The following is a 19,326-nucleotide window of genomic DNA, read 5'->3' as shown; positions in this document are numbered from 1 at the left end:
ACCACCACCAGCAATAAAGAATCAAATACCGATGACGAAGTATTTACAAATGCGACCCGTAAGTACTAGAAACAACCAAGAACATCGGACCGTGAACATCATGAATGCAGCACTGATGAGGACATGGACGTGAACGAAAATACGAGAGAAGACGGACCGAATGACCCCCAAGTTGCGGCAGACAACGCACCCCATTTTTCACCACTAAGAAAGAGGATCTCAACACGCAGCAGTAAGATGCATCAACAAGACCCGACGAACAGGCTGTAACGATTATTTATTCCTATTTTTACAAATTGTAAAAACACGAAAGACACGATGGACACATGAAAGTGAATTTTAATTTTTTACACATTGTAAAAATCATTAAGGACCCACGGCTCAATTATACTACTAAGAAAAGGGGATACGGATTGTGGGCTATCCCCTTTTGGACGACAAGTATCCCCGGGGTTACCCCCTCGAATTTTGAAAATGTCCGCGAAAAGTAGTACATGGCATGATATTATTTGTTTTAGACAACTGCAAACAATGAACTACTAACTAATAATAAAAATGTCTTTTCAAGGAAATGTTAATTTGGAGAAGCGGAAGTTTTTCCTGTTTCCTGTTGAAATGCCCCTTTTGGACGCCAAACAATTGTTCAACCAGATCTCACTTAGGGCTAAAATCTTTACTTTGGTTAGTATATTATCAATTGAAATATCTGACGACTGAGCTTGCAAACTTTATACATTGAAACATATCAACAAAGTGAGAAAAACGATTTTACGAAACGCATTGCAATTTGATTGCCTATTATGACAGTCTCAACACTGATACTGAACGGATGTAAACTATTCAAAATTCGTATAACCTTCAACTGATATTACGCAATGGTTATCCCGTATCGTTGGAATATGTCTTTTTCGTCACCTAAATGTTAAGTGTCCTAATCGACTGTTAATACACATGACAAAGTACTTCACTACAACTGTGCTATATTTCTTTTCGTATCACATAATTTGAAGATTCCTATGCTAATCTATTGGTCGTTGTTAGGATGTGAATTAACTAAATTTTTAGAATTATGATTTTAAAGTACTTTGCTAAATCTTACCACACTGATGGTGAAATTATATTCACAATTCATTATATTCATAATACACAAGAAGAATTTCCGCCCATATCGGATGTGAGAAATATTCATTATTTCTTATTCATGACGAATTTTTTAAATGTACTAATTCTGCTTGAACCAAATATCCATAGGATTCAACTCAAACAAATCTGAGATCATTTCGACCAACAATCTCTGATGTACCAGAGCAGTGCTTCTTTTCTGAATCAGTCTCACACCCAAGCAGTGCTACGAAATTTCAAAATCAGTTACTTATTTCTACTTGCATTTACCGAAACCGACATTCAGATTCAACGCCTCTCTCATTCATTAACTTACCAACTGACTGAAATTTCACACAGAATCGAATGCTTAAGTGCAGAGCAAATATAAATTAATTTTGTTATTATGTGGACAATTTGAAGGCAGAAGTTAGCATTTTCTAAAATTCAAGCATAAGTGAACTGCGTAAACTATATCTGGTGCACTTTTGCTCAATAATCCCTCTCAGAGTTAACATATAAACAAAATGCAGTTTGCTTCGGAAACCGAGCATGTCCGAATCTGAATGCGCTGCGGCGGTAGAACGAATGGCGAGGGAAACGAACCAAAAATTTCATTCATCGCAACGGGCATGAATTCAATTTCGGTTTCTTCCAAGCTCACGCTGGGATATCATATTTTTAAGCTCTGCACCCAAGGTCAAGAGTCAAAGACTCGCATATCCCCCACCCAAACGAATTGAACAATTGACTTGCAAGTAGGAAGATACACCAACCCATCAACCGTGAAGACATCGAAACCAATGAGAATAGAGAACTATGTCCAGAGTAGTAGCAACAGCTATACACCAATTTGAAAAGTACGTGTTCCAATCCCTAACTTTTTGAGTTTTGAGTATTTAATAAAGTTCAGTCAGTTGTTGACAACTTGGAACATCTGCCATTACCCTTCCCAGATTAAAGAATGCTTATTTCTCTTGCAGTTGATTAAATTGAACAAAATAAGAATATAGTTTGTTCAGGAACATGATTTGGCACGACTTTAACGTAAACCCATTACTCGGTTACCAATGAGATGTGATATTTGTTGCGGTATATTGTTTTACATTTATATTGCATAGAACCCAGAGACAAATAGGATTGTCTGGTAATGTTTACTCACAGCATCAGAGTCACATTTCTTATCATTTATGGTTATCTACATATATTAGGGAGATTCCCTCCTAAACATTTACCTTATATTGCTCATAAAAGTCGCGCAGGCATTTTGGAAGTCATCTCTCATTTCCACCAAGATCTAGTTTCATTGTAGACATCGAAAACCGCCAGTATATGTTACATGGACGAGCTGTGTTGACTAAATATTGTCGTCACAACACAAGTAGAGAAATATTTCGGACTTCTGGCCGCACTGCCGTAGAGCATAAAATGAACACTTTAGAGTGAAACATCAATCTGAACGAAACGACCAGGAAACTACTGTCATCACTCTCACACTGACAGATTAACGAAGCAGCAAGAACATCCGCTCACCCGACAAAGTGAGCTGCGAACAAAGATTACTTTCAGTGCTTCGTGACCCTCCACATCGCAAACTCGATTTCAGCACCTGCAGATCCACTAGCGTGGTTGGAAAAAGCTTCGCAAAAAGAAAACTAATAAAGGTAAATTGATTGCTGTTGGACTTGAAACAGTTCTCCAATCATACGAAAATGATTTCCGTACAGAGCGCACGTACACTCGGAGGAAAAAAGGAACCGCTACAAAAGAACACATCAGCACAGCGTCGGTTGAGCCATTTTGCCCACCACTAGGTGAATTACACCGACGGAGAAGCGTTCGAACTTAACTAACGAAATTTATTTCCAACAGCACACGCAACTCCGCTGGACCGTATCACGGGAGGTGCTACACAAGTGGTACGTGCCCTCATCGGACAATCGCATCGGCACTCCCCGGCATATCCCCGCCGGTCATCATTCGTAAGCAGCAAGCGAAGCGATCTAGGCATTACCACTGTTAGGTGCTCTAGTGGTGCATCCACGTGCGATCGGGTTGGAGCCAAATAAGGAGCGATAGTGTAGGTGGGAAAGCACACGTGTCAACCTCAAAATACAAGACAAAGCTGTTGCAGAGAAGCAGTAGTCAACCAGCCAGTCGTGAAACGTCACAGGGTGCGTGTCGTCACTGGAGGAAAGTATAGCTAGTCATCTGCTGGCGGGACGTTAATGCACGGCCGTGAACTAGTGTTCAGAAATCATCAAACGATACAGGCATCAAGAGTCAGCCGTCAGCGGAAGGCGCAGTGACACGAAGAGACAGAACGGGGTGAAGCCATTTTGAGGTCTGATCCATTCAACTGCCCACGCCTTGCATGAGCGTGAGAGGAGCAAAGAGTAACAAGCTTGCGATCGCCGGGAGCAGGGCGTGTGATAGTGTGGGAGAGTGCACCAGCAGCAGCATAGGCGGTGTCTGCGTAGCCTCAACCAGTGGCGCAGGTTGTGTAAAGCGGCAGAAACGAAGCTGCCACGTTATTGCGCTATTAGCGCGGTCGAATAATTTAGCGCTCAGAAGTGAGCGATCGAACAACAACTGTGATGAAGTAGCAAGGGGGCCCCTCTTCGTCGCATCCAGGATCGTCCATCAGCAACAGCATGGAGCGGCAAAAGCAGTAGATGTAGCAGATGATTTTAAGCTAGCATTAGAAATTAAGAGTCGTTGTTAAGAAAATGGGCACAATACAATGAATGTTAACATTAAATATCTTTTAAATGCTCATTGGCTGCCCGAGCATCTTGTAGACATTAAGTGAGCTTTAGCCGGGCGAGAATAGAAAGGGGAACAGATCTCGTTCACCCAATGAGTCGAGCATGGCACGTCTCGGTCTGTTGAGTAGATTTAATGTTTGTTGATGATTTTCATTCCGACGATATGAATGAAAAGGGAATAGTAATATATATCATATGATTATTTTGCTAACCCAAGCTAACATCTCGGCCATCTCGCCCGGTCCATACCACAGTGCAGCCAGTGCCGATGGATCAGCAAGTTTTCCTACACCGTACACTTTTCCTATTTCATTATTCCCCACGGATGGCCTGCAACGGGAAATTCGACCATTACCTACACTTTTGATTATGTAAAAGATTTGGCTTACTTTTGGAAATAAAGTTCAGTTTTCACCTAATCAATTCTAAGACTGCAACGAGGTGGAATTTCTTTAATAATTTTGAATAGTCTCCATATTTTGATACACAACGCTGTGGAAAATCGAGTACATGCCAGGTGGGGCTGAGAATATGTTCGAGCTCTTGTTTCCAGAACCGGCTTCCTCATGGTGTAAACTCAATACATTTGCCAACCCTTGAAATATAAATTTGTTAGTAGACATCATTGGATTCAACGAATGTTTACCTGTTGAGCTCCGGGCAGCTCCGATTGTTTTAAATATAATTTGATCAATCACTTGTTGGTACTATTAAATGTTGCGAAGTCGACCATGTTTGCAGCAGTAAACAGACACGGATTGACCGGTCGACAAATACGGCAGTCACTGTATAACAAACATATAAATTAAAAAAAGAAGATATGCTGCCAGCGGATATTAGGTTTGTTTCAGTACACGGAAGTTGCTCCGGGCAAAAAAAAAACTTTTACTTTCAGTTCCTCCTGGTAATGGAACAAACCTATTATATCTAACAACTACCAGGTTTCCGATGACACTAACAAAATTACAAAATTTACCTTTAGTGAAGCCGAAATTAACACCTACCGGGTGGTTCCAGTGAAAATCGTTTCCAGGGACCAAAATTGCAGCGAATCGCTAAACTGAACCGAAAAATGCAACGTTTTATTGTTTTCAGACGCGCACAGTACGTAAATAAAAATAAAGTAAAAAAGTAAAGACGCGCACAGGCAGTGATAAGTTGTTTACTGTTTTCAAATTACCCATACATTCAATAAGGAACCGCCTTATTTAAAAAAATACCCATTTTTGAGTTCGCAATATTGGAACTTGCCGCTAGGGATTTTTAACCCAGAGTTTGGGTACCACATTCTTTCCGTGCTCAAAGCTTCTGCATTAATGCTTTTTCAAACTGCCGAATATGTCGTTGCTCACTTTTCTACTTATCGATGTATGTATGCGTAAAAATAGAATAAAGCAAGCGAGCACGAAGTATCCGCAGCTTGCTTCGAGTAAATGATACATCCATGTTTCGAATCCGTCGTCCACTTTCCTACCTACGAACGAGTGTTTGTGTGCATCGCAACTGACTTCAATGAGTGCACGGTAAAAAATCATCACGTTAATGTAAAGTGATTTGCAGTTGAATTCACACTACTTGTCAAACATGGCAATGTAAAGTGCAAATCTATTGAAAGAAACCATATGAAAGCATGATCTAATGAAGAGAAAATCATTTCAATTGCGATAGATTTTCACAACACTGTTGATGTGCAGTGTATTGAACTCTGGTTGTTTTTCATGCGTATATTAACGAATTATCACATTCATTTTAAATGAAGCACGATGGAATCAACAGAAAATCACTTCGATTGTGGTTGGCTTGCACATCACAACTGATGTGCAGTGCATTGAACTCTAAATGTTTTCTATATGTATATTTTATCAATTATCACATTCAATGTACAGGGCTTATCTTGAAATTAATTTGTAGTGTAGCTTAAAATGTACATTTAAATTTATATTTTACATGTTTCTTATGTCGTTTTCGCTTGAGGCAGAAACAAACTCAGCTTCGGACCTAACCGGTGTTTGAAGCCAGTTTCCAACCTAGGTTATGCGCCGCTGAACTGAAAACCTGGTTGGGTTCTAACCTGAAATATATTTCGGGTTCGCTCACACCACCGCTGTTTGGCGAAAACTCAGCTCAGTTCAATTAAATACGTTCGTTTGAAGCAACTAACATGGGTTTGTTTCTAGGGTCTCAATCGAAAACGACATTAATATATATACAGTCGATATTCACAAATGAACAAATATTCAAATATCACTATCTTTATGAAGCCATTTGTTTCTACCGTTCACCAATTTTAAAAAAAGTCTTCGGTTCACGTCGTGTTCACCTCGGTGCTTAAATCCAGCAGTTGATAATCCACGTCAAACTAGAAATCGAATATAACATTAAATTAAAATTGAATCATTTCGTATAAACCATAAATCCTGTCAACTAATTACGTATGACAAGTTTCAATATTTTTAGCTTACTAGTTGGTGTCTGTGTTCGGATTTAATTAGGTTCCACAGCTTAGATTTCTTCAGCTCCTCCAGAAGTTGGGCTCCATCAAAAAGGTTGATCGCATTGGAAAGGAAGCTCTCCATTTATCGAGCACGGTTGTCCATGGAGCGATCTACCAAATGCCTGCTTACGATTATTACGGCCAACTACAGTTGTCGCCGTTGCATTTTTGTTTGACGGAGGATATTGACCTGAAAACAATAGTATAAAAATTGATAATGACGAAATATTCATAATACTCACGATCTAGAAGTCGAATAATATCGAAAGGAAAGGTCGGATCACAGCTTGGATTGCGAATTGCCATCATTATACTTTTGAGCCCGTGCGTGTTTTGACATTTGTAAACAAGTGCAAGCTATTATATTTCAATAGATGTGAACAGTGGTGCTAATTCAACAGATATAATTTTTATTTTAAAAGTGATTTCTATTGAATAATTATCAAAGAGAGATCACTTACATGCAAATTGTAAATCACTAGAAAATTAAAGCCAAATCACTTCAATTAGTAGTGCGCCATAACGAGCTGACTGAAATGCAAAAGCCTTTAGATTAAGGTTGCACAGAGAATGCGCAAAATTCGCAAACGAAAAAAGCAGTTTTTTTTCCACACCGTATGTCAGATCTTCATACAAATCAATCAGCAGTACTGTAACAACATTCTACATACGCTGATTGATTTTTATGAAGATCTGACATACGGTGTGGAAAAAAACTGCTTTTTTCGTTTGCGAATTTTGCGCATTCTCTGTGCAACCTTAAACGTGATCATTTCTTACCGTGTGAGACCAACTGCAAGCGCCCGAAGTTCGAATCGGTAATGGCATACCCATGTATGTGTGGTAAGCTGTCCAATAGGGTGACAATAAAGCGACCATTTTTGAAATTACTAATCTACACCCCCTAGCGTCGTTCAAAATCATGAAAAATGACACTGTCCAAATTTGAGCGAAATCGGTTAACCCTAACCCCTCCCCCAACGAGCTTAAAGTTTGTATGGGATTTTTGGCCAAAATGTATGGAGAAACACTCACAGTTCACATTATCGCCCCTAGAGGTCGCTGTAAACTTCCGAATACGGACCTAGGAAGGAGTTAAGTTTTTGAAGATATGCCGAACAAGTTTGTCGAAGACTGCAAAACAATCCAACCAACCGTTAAAGAGTTATTAACGTTTAAAGTTGGATACTGCTGCTTAACATTCGCAAAGGGCGTACTTCGCTTATCTCATATATGTGGTTAGGAGGTTAGGTTAGGTTAGGTTAGGAAAAACTCATATATCTCTGAAACGACGAGAGATAGAAAGTATTTGGATGTTATACAAAGTTGTAGAGTAGCAAAAATACTTGAAAAATGCAAAATTCCTCCACATGGTGGCGCCAGTGAGCAAAATTAATTCAAGGTAATTCGCCTATCTATACAATGGTAAGAGATAGTGACTGAAATTTCATGCAGAATCGAATGCTTGAGTGCAGAGGAAATATAAATTCATTCACCAACCAAAGCATTAATTTGTTATTATGTGGACAGTTTCAAGGCAGAAGTTAGCATCTTCTACATTTTCGAGCATAAGGGAACTGCGTAATCTATATTTGGTGCACTTTTGATCAATAATCCCTCTCAGAGCTAGAATAGAAATAAAATTCACTTTGCTTCTGAAACCGAACATGTCCGTACCTGAATGCGCTGCGTCGGCCGAACGAATGACGATTGAAACGAACCAAAAATTTCATTCATCGCTGCGGGCGTGAAGTGAATTTTGTTTTCTTTCAAGTTCAGGCAACGATGTCAATTTTTTTAAGCTCTGATCCTTATATTATCGAGAATTTGAATTTTGCTTTGTGCGACTATTCCGGCAAGGAAGGATCGTCTCCTGATATAGCTGCAACATTACTGCCGGCGCTCGTCGATCGCTCTGTCGTAGTAGAGACTGAACCGGCTGGGTAGTGTCATTTTGCTTTGTGCGTTTCATCGCGCATGTTGCTTGCTATCGCCGCAGAGATGTGGTGTATGTTGTTGCCGTTGTCGCCTCGAGACGTGCCATGTGCTGCGAACCCAACTCAATTGATATTGGTTATACGAGTATGGGACTGATACTTCGGCAGTAAGCAAAGGGTGCTAGGGCAATTTGAATGCCGGATGGACAATAGTCAAATTAGATTCCAGCTCCGAGCAGCTTTTTAGGTACCTGTGCAAATTCTTAACTCGATCTCTGAAACTATATTTTTGCACCTACTGTTTAAATTTTACATGGGATTTTGTGTGGGAAAAGACTGTCTTCTTGCTCTTCCGAAGTTCCCGCTTCATCATTGCTCAGTACTGCTCCACCGGGCGCAGCTCCGGACAGTTTGGCGGATTCATGTCCTTTGGAACAAAATGAACAGAATTGGCCTCATACCACTCCAGGGCACTTTTAGAATAGTGGCATGATGCCAAATCTGGCCAAAATAGCGGAGCTTCGTCGTGCTGCTGCAAGAACGGAAAAAGGCGCTTCTCGAGGCACTCAGAATTGTAGATCTCGCCATTTACTGTGCCCTTTGTCACGAAAGGCTCCGTCCTCAGTCCGCAAGAGCAGATGGCCTGCCAAATGAGATATTTGGAGGCGAACTTCGACATTTTCTTCTTCTTAAATTTGTAACTTGCGGCCTAGCAAATATGAGACTCCCTTTCTCAACGCCTCAGGGTCGGCATACGCTCGTGGCTAATCGCGGTCAAGAAAACACCTGATCTTTATCCTCAAGCAAACACAACTTTTATTTCCCTTTTCGTCGACACTTTTATTCTTTTTCTCCACTTTCTTACTGGCTATCTCCTACCTTAGCACTTCTTTATTCTTCGGTTTTCTTCGGGGCCCCTTTTCCACTCCAGTCGTTGTCGCTGCCACTTCACCACCGTACTCCACTGCTTCACTCCATTGATTCTGCGGTTCCACGCGATGTTCTACGGCTGCCGCACGTCGCTCGCTACCGGTCGTCTACGCGGCCTCGAGTGTTTGACGATCTCGAGCTTCGACGAGGGGTTCTATTCGTCGGTTATGCCCGGTTTCCCGCGTGAGTATTCGACGGTCGGACACGGTAGGGCTTTCTGGGTTCACAGGGGTTATACACTAAAACCACGGCTTCAAGGTATGAACTACGGGGTCCTCCGAACACAATGGGGGATGTCAAAATGGCGGATTGGCTTTGGGGGACGGTCGAGGCGTCACATGGGTTAGTTTGGGGGACGGTCAATTACCTGGAAGTCTGGATTCTCCGGTTAACTCTCCAGTTCCTTATTTCTGCTTTTTTACTTCACTTCACTCTTTTGTAATTTAACACTCAGCTTCACTTCTCTTTACTTCGACTTTTATTGCCTCTTCTGGCTTGACTTGAAAATTCTAACTTTAATCGTCGATAGTTACCGGGCAATTGAACTCCGGTTTTGGTGGTTATTGACCTCATACCCTCGACCGTTGACCCTTTGGTTCGCCAATGAATTCCGCCCAAATCCTCTATTATCGCCACCCCCAATGGCCGCCTGTTTGCTGAATCCGGCACCTGGTGGTGGTTCACGGAAATTGTGGCGAGTTTTCCTGGCTGCGTTCTGGCCTTCTGACGGTGTTCGCCTTTTAGACACTTCACAGATCTTTTCTCGACATACACAGATTTAATAAACGTAAACTAAACGCGACAATCTCACAAATCTTATCCAGAAACAAATACACTGGTTACACTCTCCCCCTGCTCGGGTAAAAAATATTAGTGAAGCTAATATTTTTTTAAATATTTTAATACAAAACAAATACACAAGAAAAATCGAAAACACGCCGCGTACCTCTGAACCTGAATTATCACAAATAAAAATTAACCACATATCACACTTCATCATTATTTTTTTTAAATTTATGAATGCTGTTAAATTATCAGAAATCCAGAAATAAGCGGGGCAAGGGGTAGCATTTCAAACAGAGCTAAGATGAGTCGGGGTCATAAGGCTTCACCGTCGGTTACCCAACTCCGCGCTATTTAAAGGATAAACCCGTACTGACCATCAATATCTTTCGATTACGGTCTCCAACGAACTCATAACACTGTTTTAATAAACCAACATTGATGAGAAACAAATTGAAATTTTATGAATAACATTATATACAGTTAAATTTACAATAATAGAATACATGCATAATACTATATAGTTTAAAATAATTTCCGGAAATATATACACATAATTATCACATTACAAATTAGCGCTCGCGTACGGTACATGATTTATTTCATCACGCGTGAAACGTTTCGTTTGTCGGAGTTGACCATTTAATCTATTACTGCACTCTGATAGCGTTATCATTTTTCATCGGTGTGTGCGAAATACGGAAGATCGAGCTGTCACTATCTTGTCAAAAGTTGCTATTGTAAAACGTGGTAAGTGTGCAATGGGGTTTTATTTAGGAAAAATTTTGGAAAATTGTGCATTTAAGAAGAATTTTATCAATTTTGGTGACTTTTCGTCGACGAAGTCTGGCCAGAAGATCATTATTATTATTTTAGTTCTCTTCGGATTGCATTTTTTTCTTGATTTTCCTAAATAGAAGTCCATTGGGCAAAACATGAGGAATATATGCGGCTATGCAGGTAAGTAGCCTATTCACAAAAGTTTTTTTTCTATCCTGTTCTGTATTTCTAATTTCTCTTCTGCTTCCGTGTTGTTGATTTATTGAATGTATGATCTGTTCAAGGTCTGAACGCAATCTTGTGCCTTGTTTTCTATCTCCGCCTACACACAACCTCACACTTGCGGTACCTTGCAATAACCAATTGAACTGCAACCTCAAAGACTTGTTTACAACGTTGCATTCAAGTTGATCAATTGCACCCGAATGCATTTGAGTGTTGGGCTCTAAATGAATCAACTCCTCAATTTTTCCTGGATTTAGGGTTAAAACTTTTTGAAATCTTCTTATTTCACTATTCTCCTCTGATGTTATTCTAAATTTTCATTGCATTACATTTGTATGTTGTTTCCAAGAATCCGTTCTCTTCTTGTTCCAGGATTATGCAAACGAGGGCTAATGAGTGTTCTAGACATGGATATTAACGGAACACTATCGTCACCCTATTTGACCTCCCTTCACTCAAGAACAAAACCCTTTCTTCTAATTTTAGAGCTCTACGCCTTCAAATCAGCCGCAGAAAATACTCCAAGAGATTTGCCATTCAAGTCGGAGACCTCATATGAGCTTGTCCCTTTCTTGGCGACGATAATACACTGAGTATACGGAGGACCAAGCTTCGCATTAAAAGCATTGCCCGCCGATGATTGTCGGAATGATCGTTTGTAAACAAGTTGTCCGACATTAAACGTGGGTGAGTACCTTTTGTGGCGAAAATCGTACTGCCTTTTCGTGCTCTCAAGAACCTTTCTCAGGTTGTCTCTTACCAAATCCCAAAGTTTCGTACTCACTCCTTTCATCCTGCTCATCCTTTCCTCTTCACTGAGAGTCTCGTCTCTCTCGAAACGATGATCTGATCCACGAGTTGCCATCTCGTGTCCAAAAACGACTCGATGTGGGGTAAATTTGGTTGACGAATGCACGCTGTTATTCAGAATATGCTCCATTTCTGAAATTCTGGTGTCCCATAACCTTTGATCCGTGCGAACGTATGTACGGATCATGGAGTTTATCGTTCTGTTTAAGCGTTCAACTGGATTTGCCTGGCTTCGATGACGAGCGTTCGCCCAATGCTGAACTTCGTATTTCCGCAACAACTCCTGAAATGCTTTAGACTGGAAAGTCGTGGCATTGTCAGTGATTACAAATTGGGGAACCGAAAACCTCCGCAACCATTTTTCTTCGAATATAGTGCACAGACCACTGGACGAGATCTTCTTCACCGGAACAAGTAAGCAGTACTTAGAAAAAAATGTCTAAAATGACTAATAAGTGAGCGTTGCCCTGCTTGCTCCGGGGAAGAGACTGAATGTAATCCATGCACAAAATTTGAAATGGCCTGGATGCAATCCGTTGCTTGCCCATCTGTGGTGCAGTAGACACCGTTGAATGTTTGATTTCTTTGCACATTTTGCAGTTACTTATGTACTTTTTTAGCTCAGCGTACATTCTAGGCCAATCCTCGACTATCGATTCGAGTGGAAGGAATGCGTACCAGAATCTAAGCGACTACAAATAATCAAACAGAAGCATGACGACAATTTTCATATAGGGTTTGAAAAGTGCATCGAAAATCTGAAACAGAATCTCGCCACAATTTCCGTGAACCACCACCAGGTGCCGGATTCAGCAAACAGGCGGCCATTGGGGGTGGCGATAATAGAGGATTTGGGCGGAATTCATTGGCGAACCAAAGGGTCAACGGTCGAGGGTATGAGGTCAATAACCACCAAAACCGGAGTTCAATTGCCCGGTAACTATCGACGATTAAAGTTAGAATTTTCAAGTCAAGCCAGAAGAGGCAATAAAAGTCGAAGTAAAGAGAAGTGAAGCTGAGTGTTAAATTACAAAAGAGTGAAGTGAAGTAAAAAAGCAGAAATAAGGAACTGGAGAGTTAACCGGAGAATCCAGACTTCCAGGTAATTGACCGTCCCCCAAACTAACCCATGTGACGCCTCGACCGTCCCCCAAAGCCAATCCGCCATTTTGACATCCCCCATTGTGTTCGGAGGACCCCGTAGTTCATACCTTGAAGCCGTGGTTTTAGTGTATAACCCCTGTGAACCCAGAAAGCCCTACCGTGTCCGACCGTCGAATACTCACGCGGGAAACCGGGCATAACCGACGAATAGAACCCCTCGTCGAAGCTCGAGATCGTCAAACACTCGAGGCCGCGTAGACGACCGGTGGCGAGCGACGTGCGGCAGCCGTAGAACATCGTGTGGAACCGCAGAATCAATGGAGTGAAGCAGTGGAGTACGGTGGTGAAGTGGCAGCGACAACGACTGGAGTGGAAAAGGGGCCCCGAAGAAAACCGAAGAATAAAGAAGTGCTAAGGTAGGAGATAGCCAGTAAGAAAGTGGAGAAAAAGAATAAAAGTGTCGACGAAAAGGGAAATAAAAGTTGTGTTTGCTTGAGGATAAAGATCAGGTGTTTTCTTGACCGCGATTAGCCACGAGCGTATGCCGACCCTGAGGCGTTGAGAAAGGGAGTCTCATATTTGCTAGGCCGCAAGTTACAAATTTAAGAAGAAGAAAATGTCGAAGTTCGCCTCCAAATATCTCATTTGGCAGGCCATCTGCTCTTGCGGACTGAGGACGGAGCCTTTCGTGACAAAGGGCACAGTAAATGGCGAGATCTACAATTCTGAGTGCCTCGAGAAGCGCCTTTTTCCGTTCTTGCAGCAGCACGACGAAGCTCCGCTATTTTGGCCAGATTTGGCATCATGCCACTATTCTAAAAGTGCCCTGGAGTGGTATGAGGCCAATTCTGTTCATTTTGTTCCAAAGGACATGAATCCGCCAAACTGTCCGGAGCTGCGCCCGGTGGAGCAGTACTGAGCAATGATGAAGCGGGAACTTCGGAAGAGCAAGAAGACAGTCTTTTCCCACACAAAATCCCATGTAAAATTTAAACAGTAGGTGCAAAAATATAGTTTCAGAGATCGAGTTAAGAATTTGCACAGGTACCTAAAAAGCTGCTCGGAGCTGGAATCTAATTTGACTATTGTCCATCCGGCATTCAAATTGCCCTAGCACCCTTTGCTTTGTCTCTTACCAAATCCCAAAGTTTCGTACTCACTCCTTTCATCCTGCTCATCCTTTCCTCTTCACTGAGAGTCTCGTCTCTCTCGAAACGATGATCTGATCCACGAGTTGCCATCTCGTGTCCAAAAACGACTCGATGTGGGGTAAATTTGGTTGACGAATGCACGCTGTTATTCAGAATATGCTCCATTTCTGAAATTCTGGTGTCCCATAACCTTTGATCCGTGCGAACGTATGTACGGATCATGGAGTTTATCGTTCTGTTTAAGCGTTCAACTGGATTTGCCTGGCTTCGATGACGAGCGTTCGCCCAATGCTGAACTTCGTATTTCCGCAACAACTCCTGAAATGCTTTAGACTGGAAAGTCGTGGCATTGTCAGTGATTACAAATTGGGGAACCGAAAACCTCCGCAACCATTTTTCTTCGAATATAGTGCACAGACCACTGGACGAGATCTTCTTCACCGGAACAAGTAAGCAGTACTTAGAAAAAAATGTCTAAAATGACCAATAAGTGAGCGTTGCCCTGCTTGCTCCGGGGAAGAGACTGAATGTAATCCATGCACAAAATTTGAAATGGCCTGGATGCAATCCGTTGCTTGCCCATCTGTGGTGCAGTAGACACCGTTGAATGTTTGATTTCTTTGCACATTTTGCAGTTACTTATGTACTTTTTTAGCTCAGCATACATTCTAGGCCAATCCTCGACTATCGATTCGAGTGGAAGGAATGCGTACCAGAATCTAAGCGACTACAAATAATCAAACAGAAGCATGACGACAATTTTCATATAGGGTTTGAAAAGTGCATCGAAAATCTGAAACAGAGATTCTGTTTCAGATTTTCGATGCACTTTTCAAACCCTATATGAAAATTGTCGTCATGCTTCTGTTTGATTATTTGTAGTCGCTTAGATTCTGGTACGCATTCCTTCCACTCGAATCGATAGTCGAGGATATCGGAACGTGCTGAAACAAGCTTGTACAGTTTCGAATTTTCGATCCGGAAGTCCATAAACTTCTCCGGGCATTGCTCTACCGAACCGTACAAATTAATGTACCACTTATCCTCAGCTATCGTGTCGATTGTTTCTATGGACCGGGACAACGCATCAGGAACTATGTTCTCCTTCCCTTTCCTATGCTTTACCTCCATGTCGTATTGTTGTAAAGTTATGCTCCAACGACTAAGACGTGACGATGACTTCCATTTCGCCTTCATGATGAATGAAAGTGCGGATGAGTCGGTCACCAGCGTGAACCTTGTGTCTTCAATGTAGCACCTGAATTTCTCAATACATCGGAGAGCGGCGAGCCCTTCTTTTCCGCTGCATGATAGCTCAGCTCTGCTCCCTTCAGTTTCTCCGAATAGTATGCAATTACCCTCTCCTCTCCATTTTGTAACTGGGTAAGAGCTCCTGCGAGAGCTGTATCGCTAGCGTCCGTTTGTACTGAAAATGGCACGCTAAAGTCCGGATTGGCCATCACAGGCGCTGAAATCAGCCTCTCTTTGATAGCCTTGAAAGCTTCTCCTGCTGCGTTGTTCCACTGCACTCTCTTCGGCTTGTTTTTAAGCAAGTCGGTGAGAGGTGCAGTGAGTTCGCTAAATTTATCGATAAACCTGCGGTAATAGTTCACCATACCGAAGAATCGTCTTAAGGATCTTACCGAGCTCAGGGCCTCATACCCAAGGATCGCTTGAACTCGATCTGAGTTAGGCCTAAGTCCTTCTCGGGACAAAATGTAACCGAGGTACAGTAATTCATGGCAGCAGAAGTTTGACTTTTCAAAGTTAATTACTAAATTAGCTTCTCTCAGTCGTCTCGCCAGTTCTCGTAATTTTTGTATGTGGTCCTCAAAAGAATTACTGACCACTACAATATCATCCAGATACACAAAAATGGAAGGTTCTAGCACACCATAGCCTAACACTCGATCCATCAGCTTACTCAGAGTTGCCGGACTGTTGATCAGTCCAAATGGCAACCGTGTGAACTGAAAAAGGCCTTTTCCTGGGATCGAGAAAGCGGTGTATTTGCGAGATTCTCGATTCAGGGGCACCTGTAAGAAAGCCTGGGTCAAATCTATGGTCGCGACAAATATTTAAATGGACCTAGATGGCTTAAAATTCTGTTCTGGTGTGGGAGAGGATATGCATCTCTTTTTGTTCGCTCGTTCAGCTTCCTAGCGTCCAAACATAATCGCACATCTTCACTATCTCGTTTTTTAACCGGCACTATTGGTAGGGCCCAATCCGAATTGGAGGGTTCAATAATGTTATCTCGTACCATATTGTCCAACGCCTTGTGAATCTTCCTCTTTATTTCAGGACTCCAAGGGTAGGGATTCTTCCGAACCGGGTCCGTTGCCTGAAACTCCTCCTTCAGTTATATACGGTGTTCAATTAGATCCGTCTTTCCAAAATTACCCGGACTGGCTACTAAGAACAACTTCTTGACCTCCTCCAATTGCTGAATTTGTTCCTCGCTTAACGTTTCTTCTTCTTCTTCCAGAGAGTCACTGCATCCATCCTCGATCGCGTCCACGAATTTGTGCACTGTAGGACGAATACCGAATTGCTGCCAAAAATCGTAACCCAATATGCATCTACGACTCAACTTAGGAGCAATCACCACTGGTATGATTTTTGTTTTGTCATTGAATGTTATTGGAATGTCTACACACCCTACAACTTCTAATTCCTGCCCTGCAGCTGTTTTCAAACTCATCTCCGTGGGTCTAATTTTCAATTTTAAATCTTTAACTAGCTTCCTTCCTCCTATCCCTAAAACTAGCAATCTAGCAATCCGATTACTGAAATACCCAGCATTTCGACCTTCGCAAATGGTCGAGGATCATTACTGAGAGTTACGAGCATTGTTGCTATCTCGCCATCCTCTTCCTCCTCTTCTACTTCTCCACGCACCTGCGAATATCCAAGCTGCATAAGTACTTCCGTAGGATCAGCTTCGTGAGGCCTTGCGGAGTCTGATTCACGACTGACTCGCCTCACTGAGCAGTCTTGTGAACGTTTTTTGACTCACAAAAGGGACACTCTTTTGTTGCATACCCGGGGAATCCGCATCGTTCGCAAAACTCGTCTCGTTTCTTGGCACATTGCGTGTAACTATGTCCATATTCGTGACAATTGAAGCAAACACCCCTTTTCACCGGAATGTACGCCCCAACAATCCGCTGTAAAGCACTAGTTCCACTTGGTCCTGGAACTGGCTCATTAGAAGTAGAACTGTGTGTATTCGGTTTTGGTTTTTCGAATTTCTTACTTTCCTCTTTGTTTCTTTGTTCACCACCTGGTGGTTGCTGTTGCCACTTCGTCCTCTGTCCTTTTTGGTTGTAATCCGTTGTGGAATGATTTCCTCTGCCTTGGTATTTATTTTGGTAACGAGTGTTATTCTTATTTTGAAATTGTCTTTGCTCTCCTACCTCCTCAATCTGCATATTCTGCGATGGGAACCTATTTTCCTTCCTTTGGTACAACTGCCAATTGATTGAGTCAAACCTCTTACCAAACTCTTTCATTTTAGCAATGTTGCTGATATTGGCGGCGAGCATCGCGGTACGACATTCCCCGCGTGTTCCGGAAAAGAACATCGAACTTCCGTTTTTCATCCCATGGAACTGGCATACCCCGGAAGATCCGGACCATGTCTAAATAATAGTCCTGAAACTTCTCTCTTGCGCCTTGCTTCCGGTTGTTGCCTTGCCGCTCATAGACGTAATCGATATCGACAGGTAAGAACTCACTCTTCAATTCTTGTACTAATTCCTTCCACGTTCCAATTTCATTGCTACCATTTACTTCCATGTACCATGACCTGGCTTTCTGCGTGAACAGATGGTGTGCACTGACGAGCAACTCTGCCTCTGTAAACCCTTCCGAACGCGCATTATATTCTACCTCCTTTAGAATTCGTTTAACTTTCTACCGTTATCCATTCCATCGTACCTAGTTGTCCATTTATGCACAGGTAAACGGTTGTTATTCACTTTAGACCTACTACTATCACTAACTGGCTCATCTAATTTGCCTTGCACATCGCCCTTTTTATTTTCTGAACTTTTCAAACTGTCTACTGTACCATTCCTTTCCTTTAACCAAGCTAAGAAATCTGGTTTGTCCGACTGAATTTTCTCTTCCTTTCTCTTCTCACTGTTACTTTCTTCCATCTGGGTACTATTGCTGATTTTACACACTTTAATCCCTATCTGTTCCGCACATTTCCCCTGAAGTACCTGAATCCTTTGCAACAACTGGTTTACAACCGACAAAAGCTGTTTATTTTCCTCTGCTAGCCTATCATGTCGCTTCGCTTCCTCATTTTCCACCTGCTCACCACCCTCTGCATCTTCGTTGACCGCTCTTTACACTATGCTTTCATCGTCACTCTCCACATTTGATTCTGCCTCGACGGGGATCTCATGTCGGGGTTCATCCACCTTCTCTCCGGGACTCTCTTCTAAAATTCTCTCGTTAAAGTCTTGGCGGCTCGGTCCTGCCTCTGTGTCTGTTCGGCGCATTTGATTTATGCTCTCGTTGATAATGGTTCGTTCAGCTTCTCTCACTTCTGGGAGGTAGGAGGTAACGGAAAAATAGACATTGAGTAACCTCACACAGTCCCCAGCGATCATTGCTAGGCTGTTCAAATCTTCTTCTTCAACGGCATTTGGCTTCAGCCGTTCCATTCGAAAAAGAACATGAAGCAACTTAGTCTTAAAAATTTGTTCTGGGGCCTTCTTTGCCTTCCTACCTTCCAAACAAGCTTTAATATTATTTAGTTTTTCATCACACTCAATCAACTCATTCACCACCGATTCACCATCAAAATCAAACGCAACATGTGACAAATTCTTTTCCTCTTTCAGGCGGTTTCGCAGTACTCTCTCTAGCTGACTGCGCGGAGCATCGTGGGCTAGCTGACGAATTTTTAACTCATGCTCTAGCTCATCAACAGATAAATGGGCAGTATTCATCCCATGGTACAGCGACATCAAATGCCTCATCTCCATCTTGATCACAAAATTCAAGGAAAATCACTGAGCGATAACTTGAAAAAGAAAAAGGTTCGCTCAAGCGAATCAAGAAAAAAAATCAAGCTTTAAAAATTGTATTCAAGTTACGCTAAAACAAACCGAACGTTTTGCCTGGTGTTTTCACTCAACTCTTCCGAAATGCACTTCACCGTTACTGAAAAATGTTCCGGAATTTTCCGCAATATCTAATAAATTTACTCCGAATGAAAAAAAAAA

At 42.0% G+C, this 19,326-nt stretch overlaps 1 protein-coding gene and 3 long non-coding RNA genes across 8 annotated transcripts; 2 read left to right on the top strand and 2 right to left on the bottom strand.

Annotated features, from left to right (window-relative positions):
• Positions 1-2,469: 2,469 nt before the first annotated feature.
• On the top strand, positions 2,470-3,451 carry LOC131689539 (uncharacterized). Its single transcript, XR_009305414.1, has 3 exons — positions 2,470-2,765; positions 2,829-2,915; positions 2,974-3,451. It is a non-coding gene; the product is annotated as an uncharacterized LOC131689539 (long non-coding RNA).
• A 617-nt stretch (positions 3,452-4,068) lies between these two features.
• LOC131689538 (uncharacterized) lies at positions 4,069-5,298 on the bottom strand. 2 transcript variants are annotated; one of them, XR_009305413.1, is made up of 5 exons: positions 5,050-5,298; positions 4,846-4,929; positions 4,516-4,654; positions 4,259-4,464; positions 4,069-4,199 (listed from the first exon to the last, which is right to left on the bottom strand). It is a non-coding gene; the product is annotated as an uncharacterized LOC131689538 (long non-coding RNA). The 2 variants fall into 2 exon arrangements; XR_009305412.1 differs by lacking the exon at positions 5,050-5,298 and having other exon boundaries at positions 4,846-5,021.
• A 488-nt stretch (positions 5,299-5,786) lies between these two features.
• LOC131689537 (uncharacterized) lies at positions 5,787-7,040 on the bottom strand. The gene is made up of 4 exons (XR_009305411.1): positions 6,825-7,040; positions 6,606-6,752; positions 6,332-6,553; positions 5,787-6,228 (listed from the first exon to the last, which is right to left on the bottom strand). It is a non-coding gene; the product is annotated as an uncharacterized LOC131689537 (long non-coding RNA).
• A 3,708-nt stretch (positions 7,041-10,748) lies between these two features.
• On the top strand, positions 10,749-19,213 carry LOC131689534 (uncharacterized). 4 transcript variants are annotated; one of them, XR_009305409.1, is made up of 5 exons: positions 10,749-10,763; positions 11,505-11,705; positions 16,572-16,696; positions 17,604-17,811; positions 18,943-19,213. XR_009305409.1 is itself a non-coding variant. In XM_058974728.1 (5 exons), the coding sequence occupies exons 2-5, from the start codon at positions 10,968-10,970 to the stop codon at positions 18,964-18,966; spliced, it is 363 nt and encodes a 120-aa protein (XP_058830711.1). In that variant the 5' UTR covers positions 10,753-10,763; positions 10,931-10,967; the 3' UTR covers positions 18,967-19,213. The 4 variants fall into 4 exon arrangements, 1 of the variants encoding a protein (XP_058830711.1); XM_058974728.1 differs by lacking the exon at positions 11,505-11,705 and adding an exon at positions 10,931-10,973 and having other exon boundaries at positions 10,753-10,763; XR_009305410.1 differs by lacking the exons at positions 10,749-10,763; positions 16,572-16,696 and having other exon boundaries at positions 11,416-11,705.
• The last annotated feature ends 113 nt before the right edge of the window (positions 19,214-19,326 follow it).

Source organism: Topomyia yanbarensis, chromosome 3 (genome assembly GCF_030247195.1).
Source record: "Topomyia yanbarensis strain Yona2022 chromosome 3, ASM3024719v1, whole genome shotgun sequence".
Classification (NCBI taxonomy): domain Eukaryota; kingdom Metazoa; phylum Arthropoda; class Insecta; order Diptera; family Culicidae; genus Topomyia; species Topomyia yanbarensis.
Note: the sequence above shows the minus strand (reverse complement) of the source record. Positions and strands in the feature narration are given on the sequence as shown.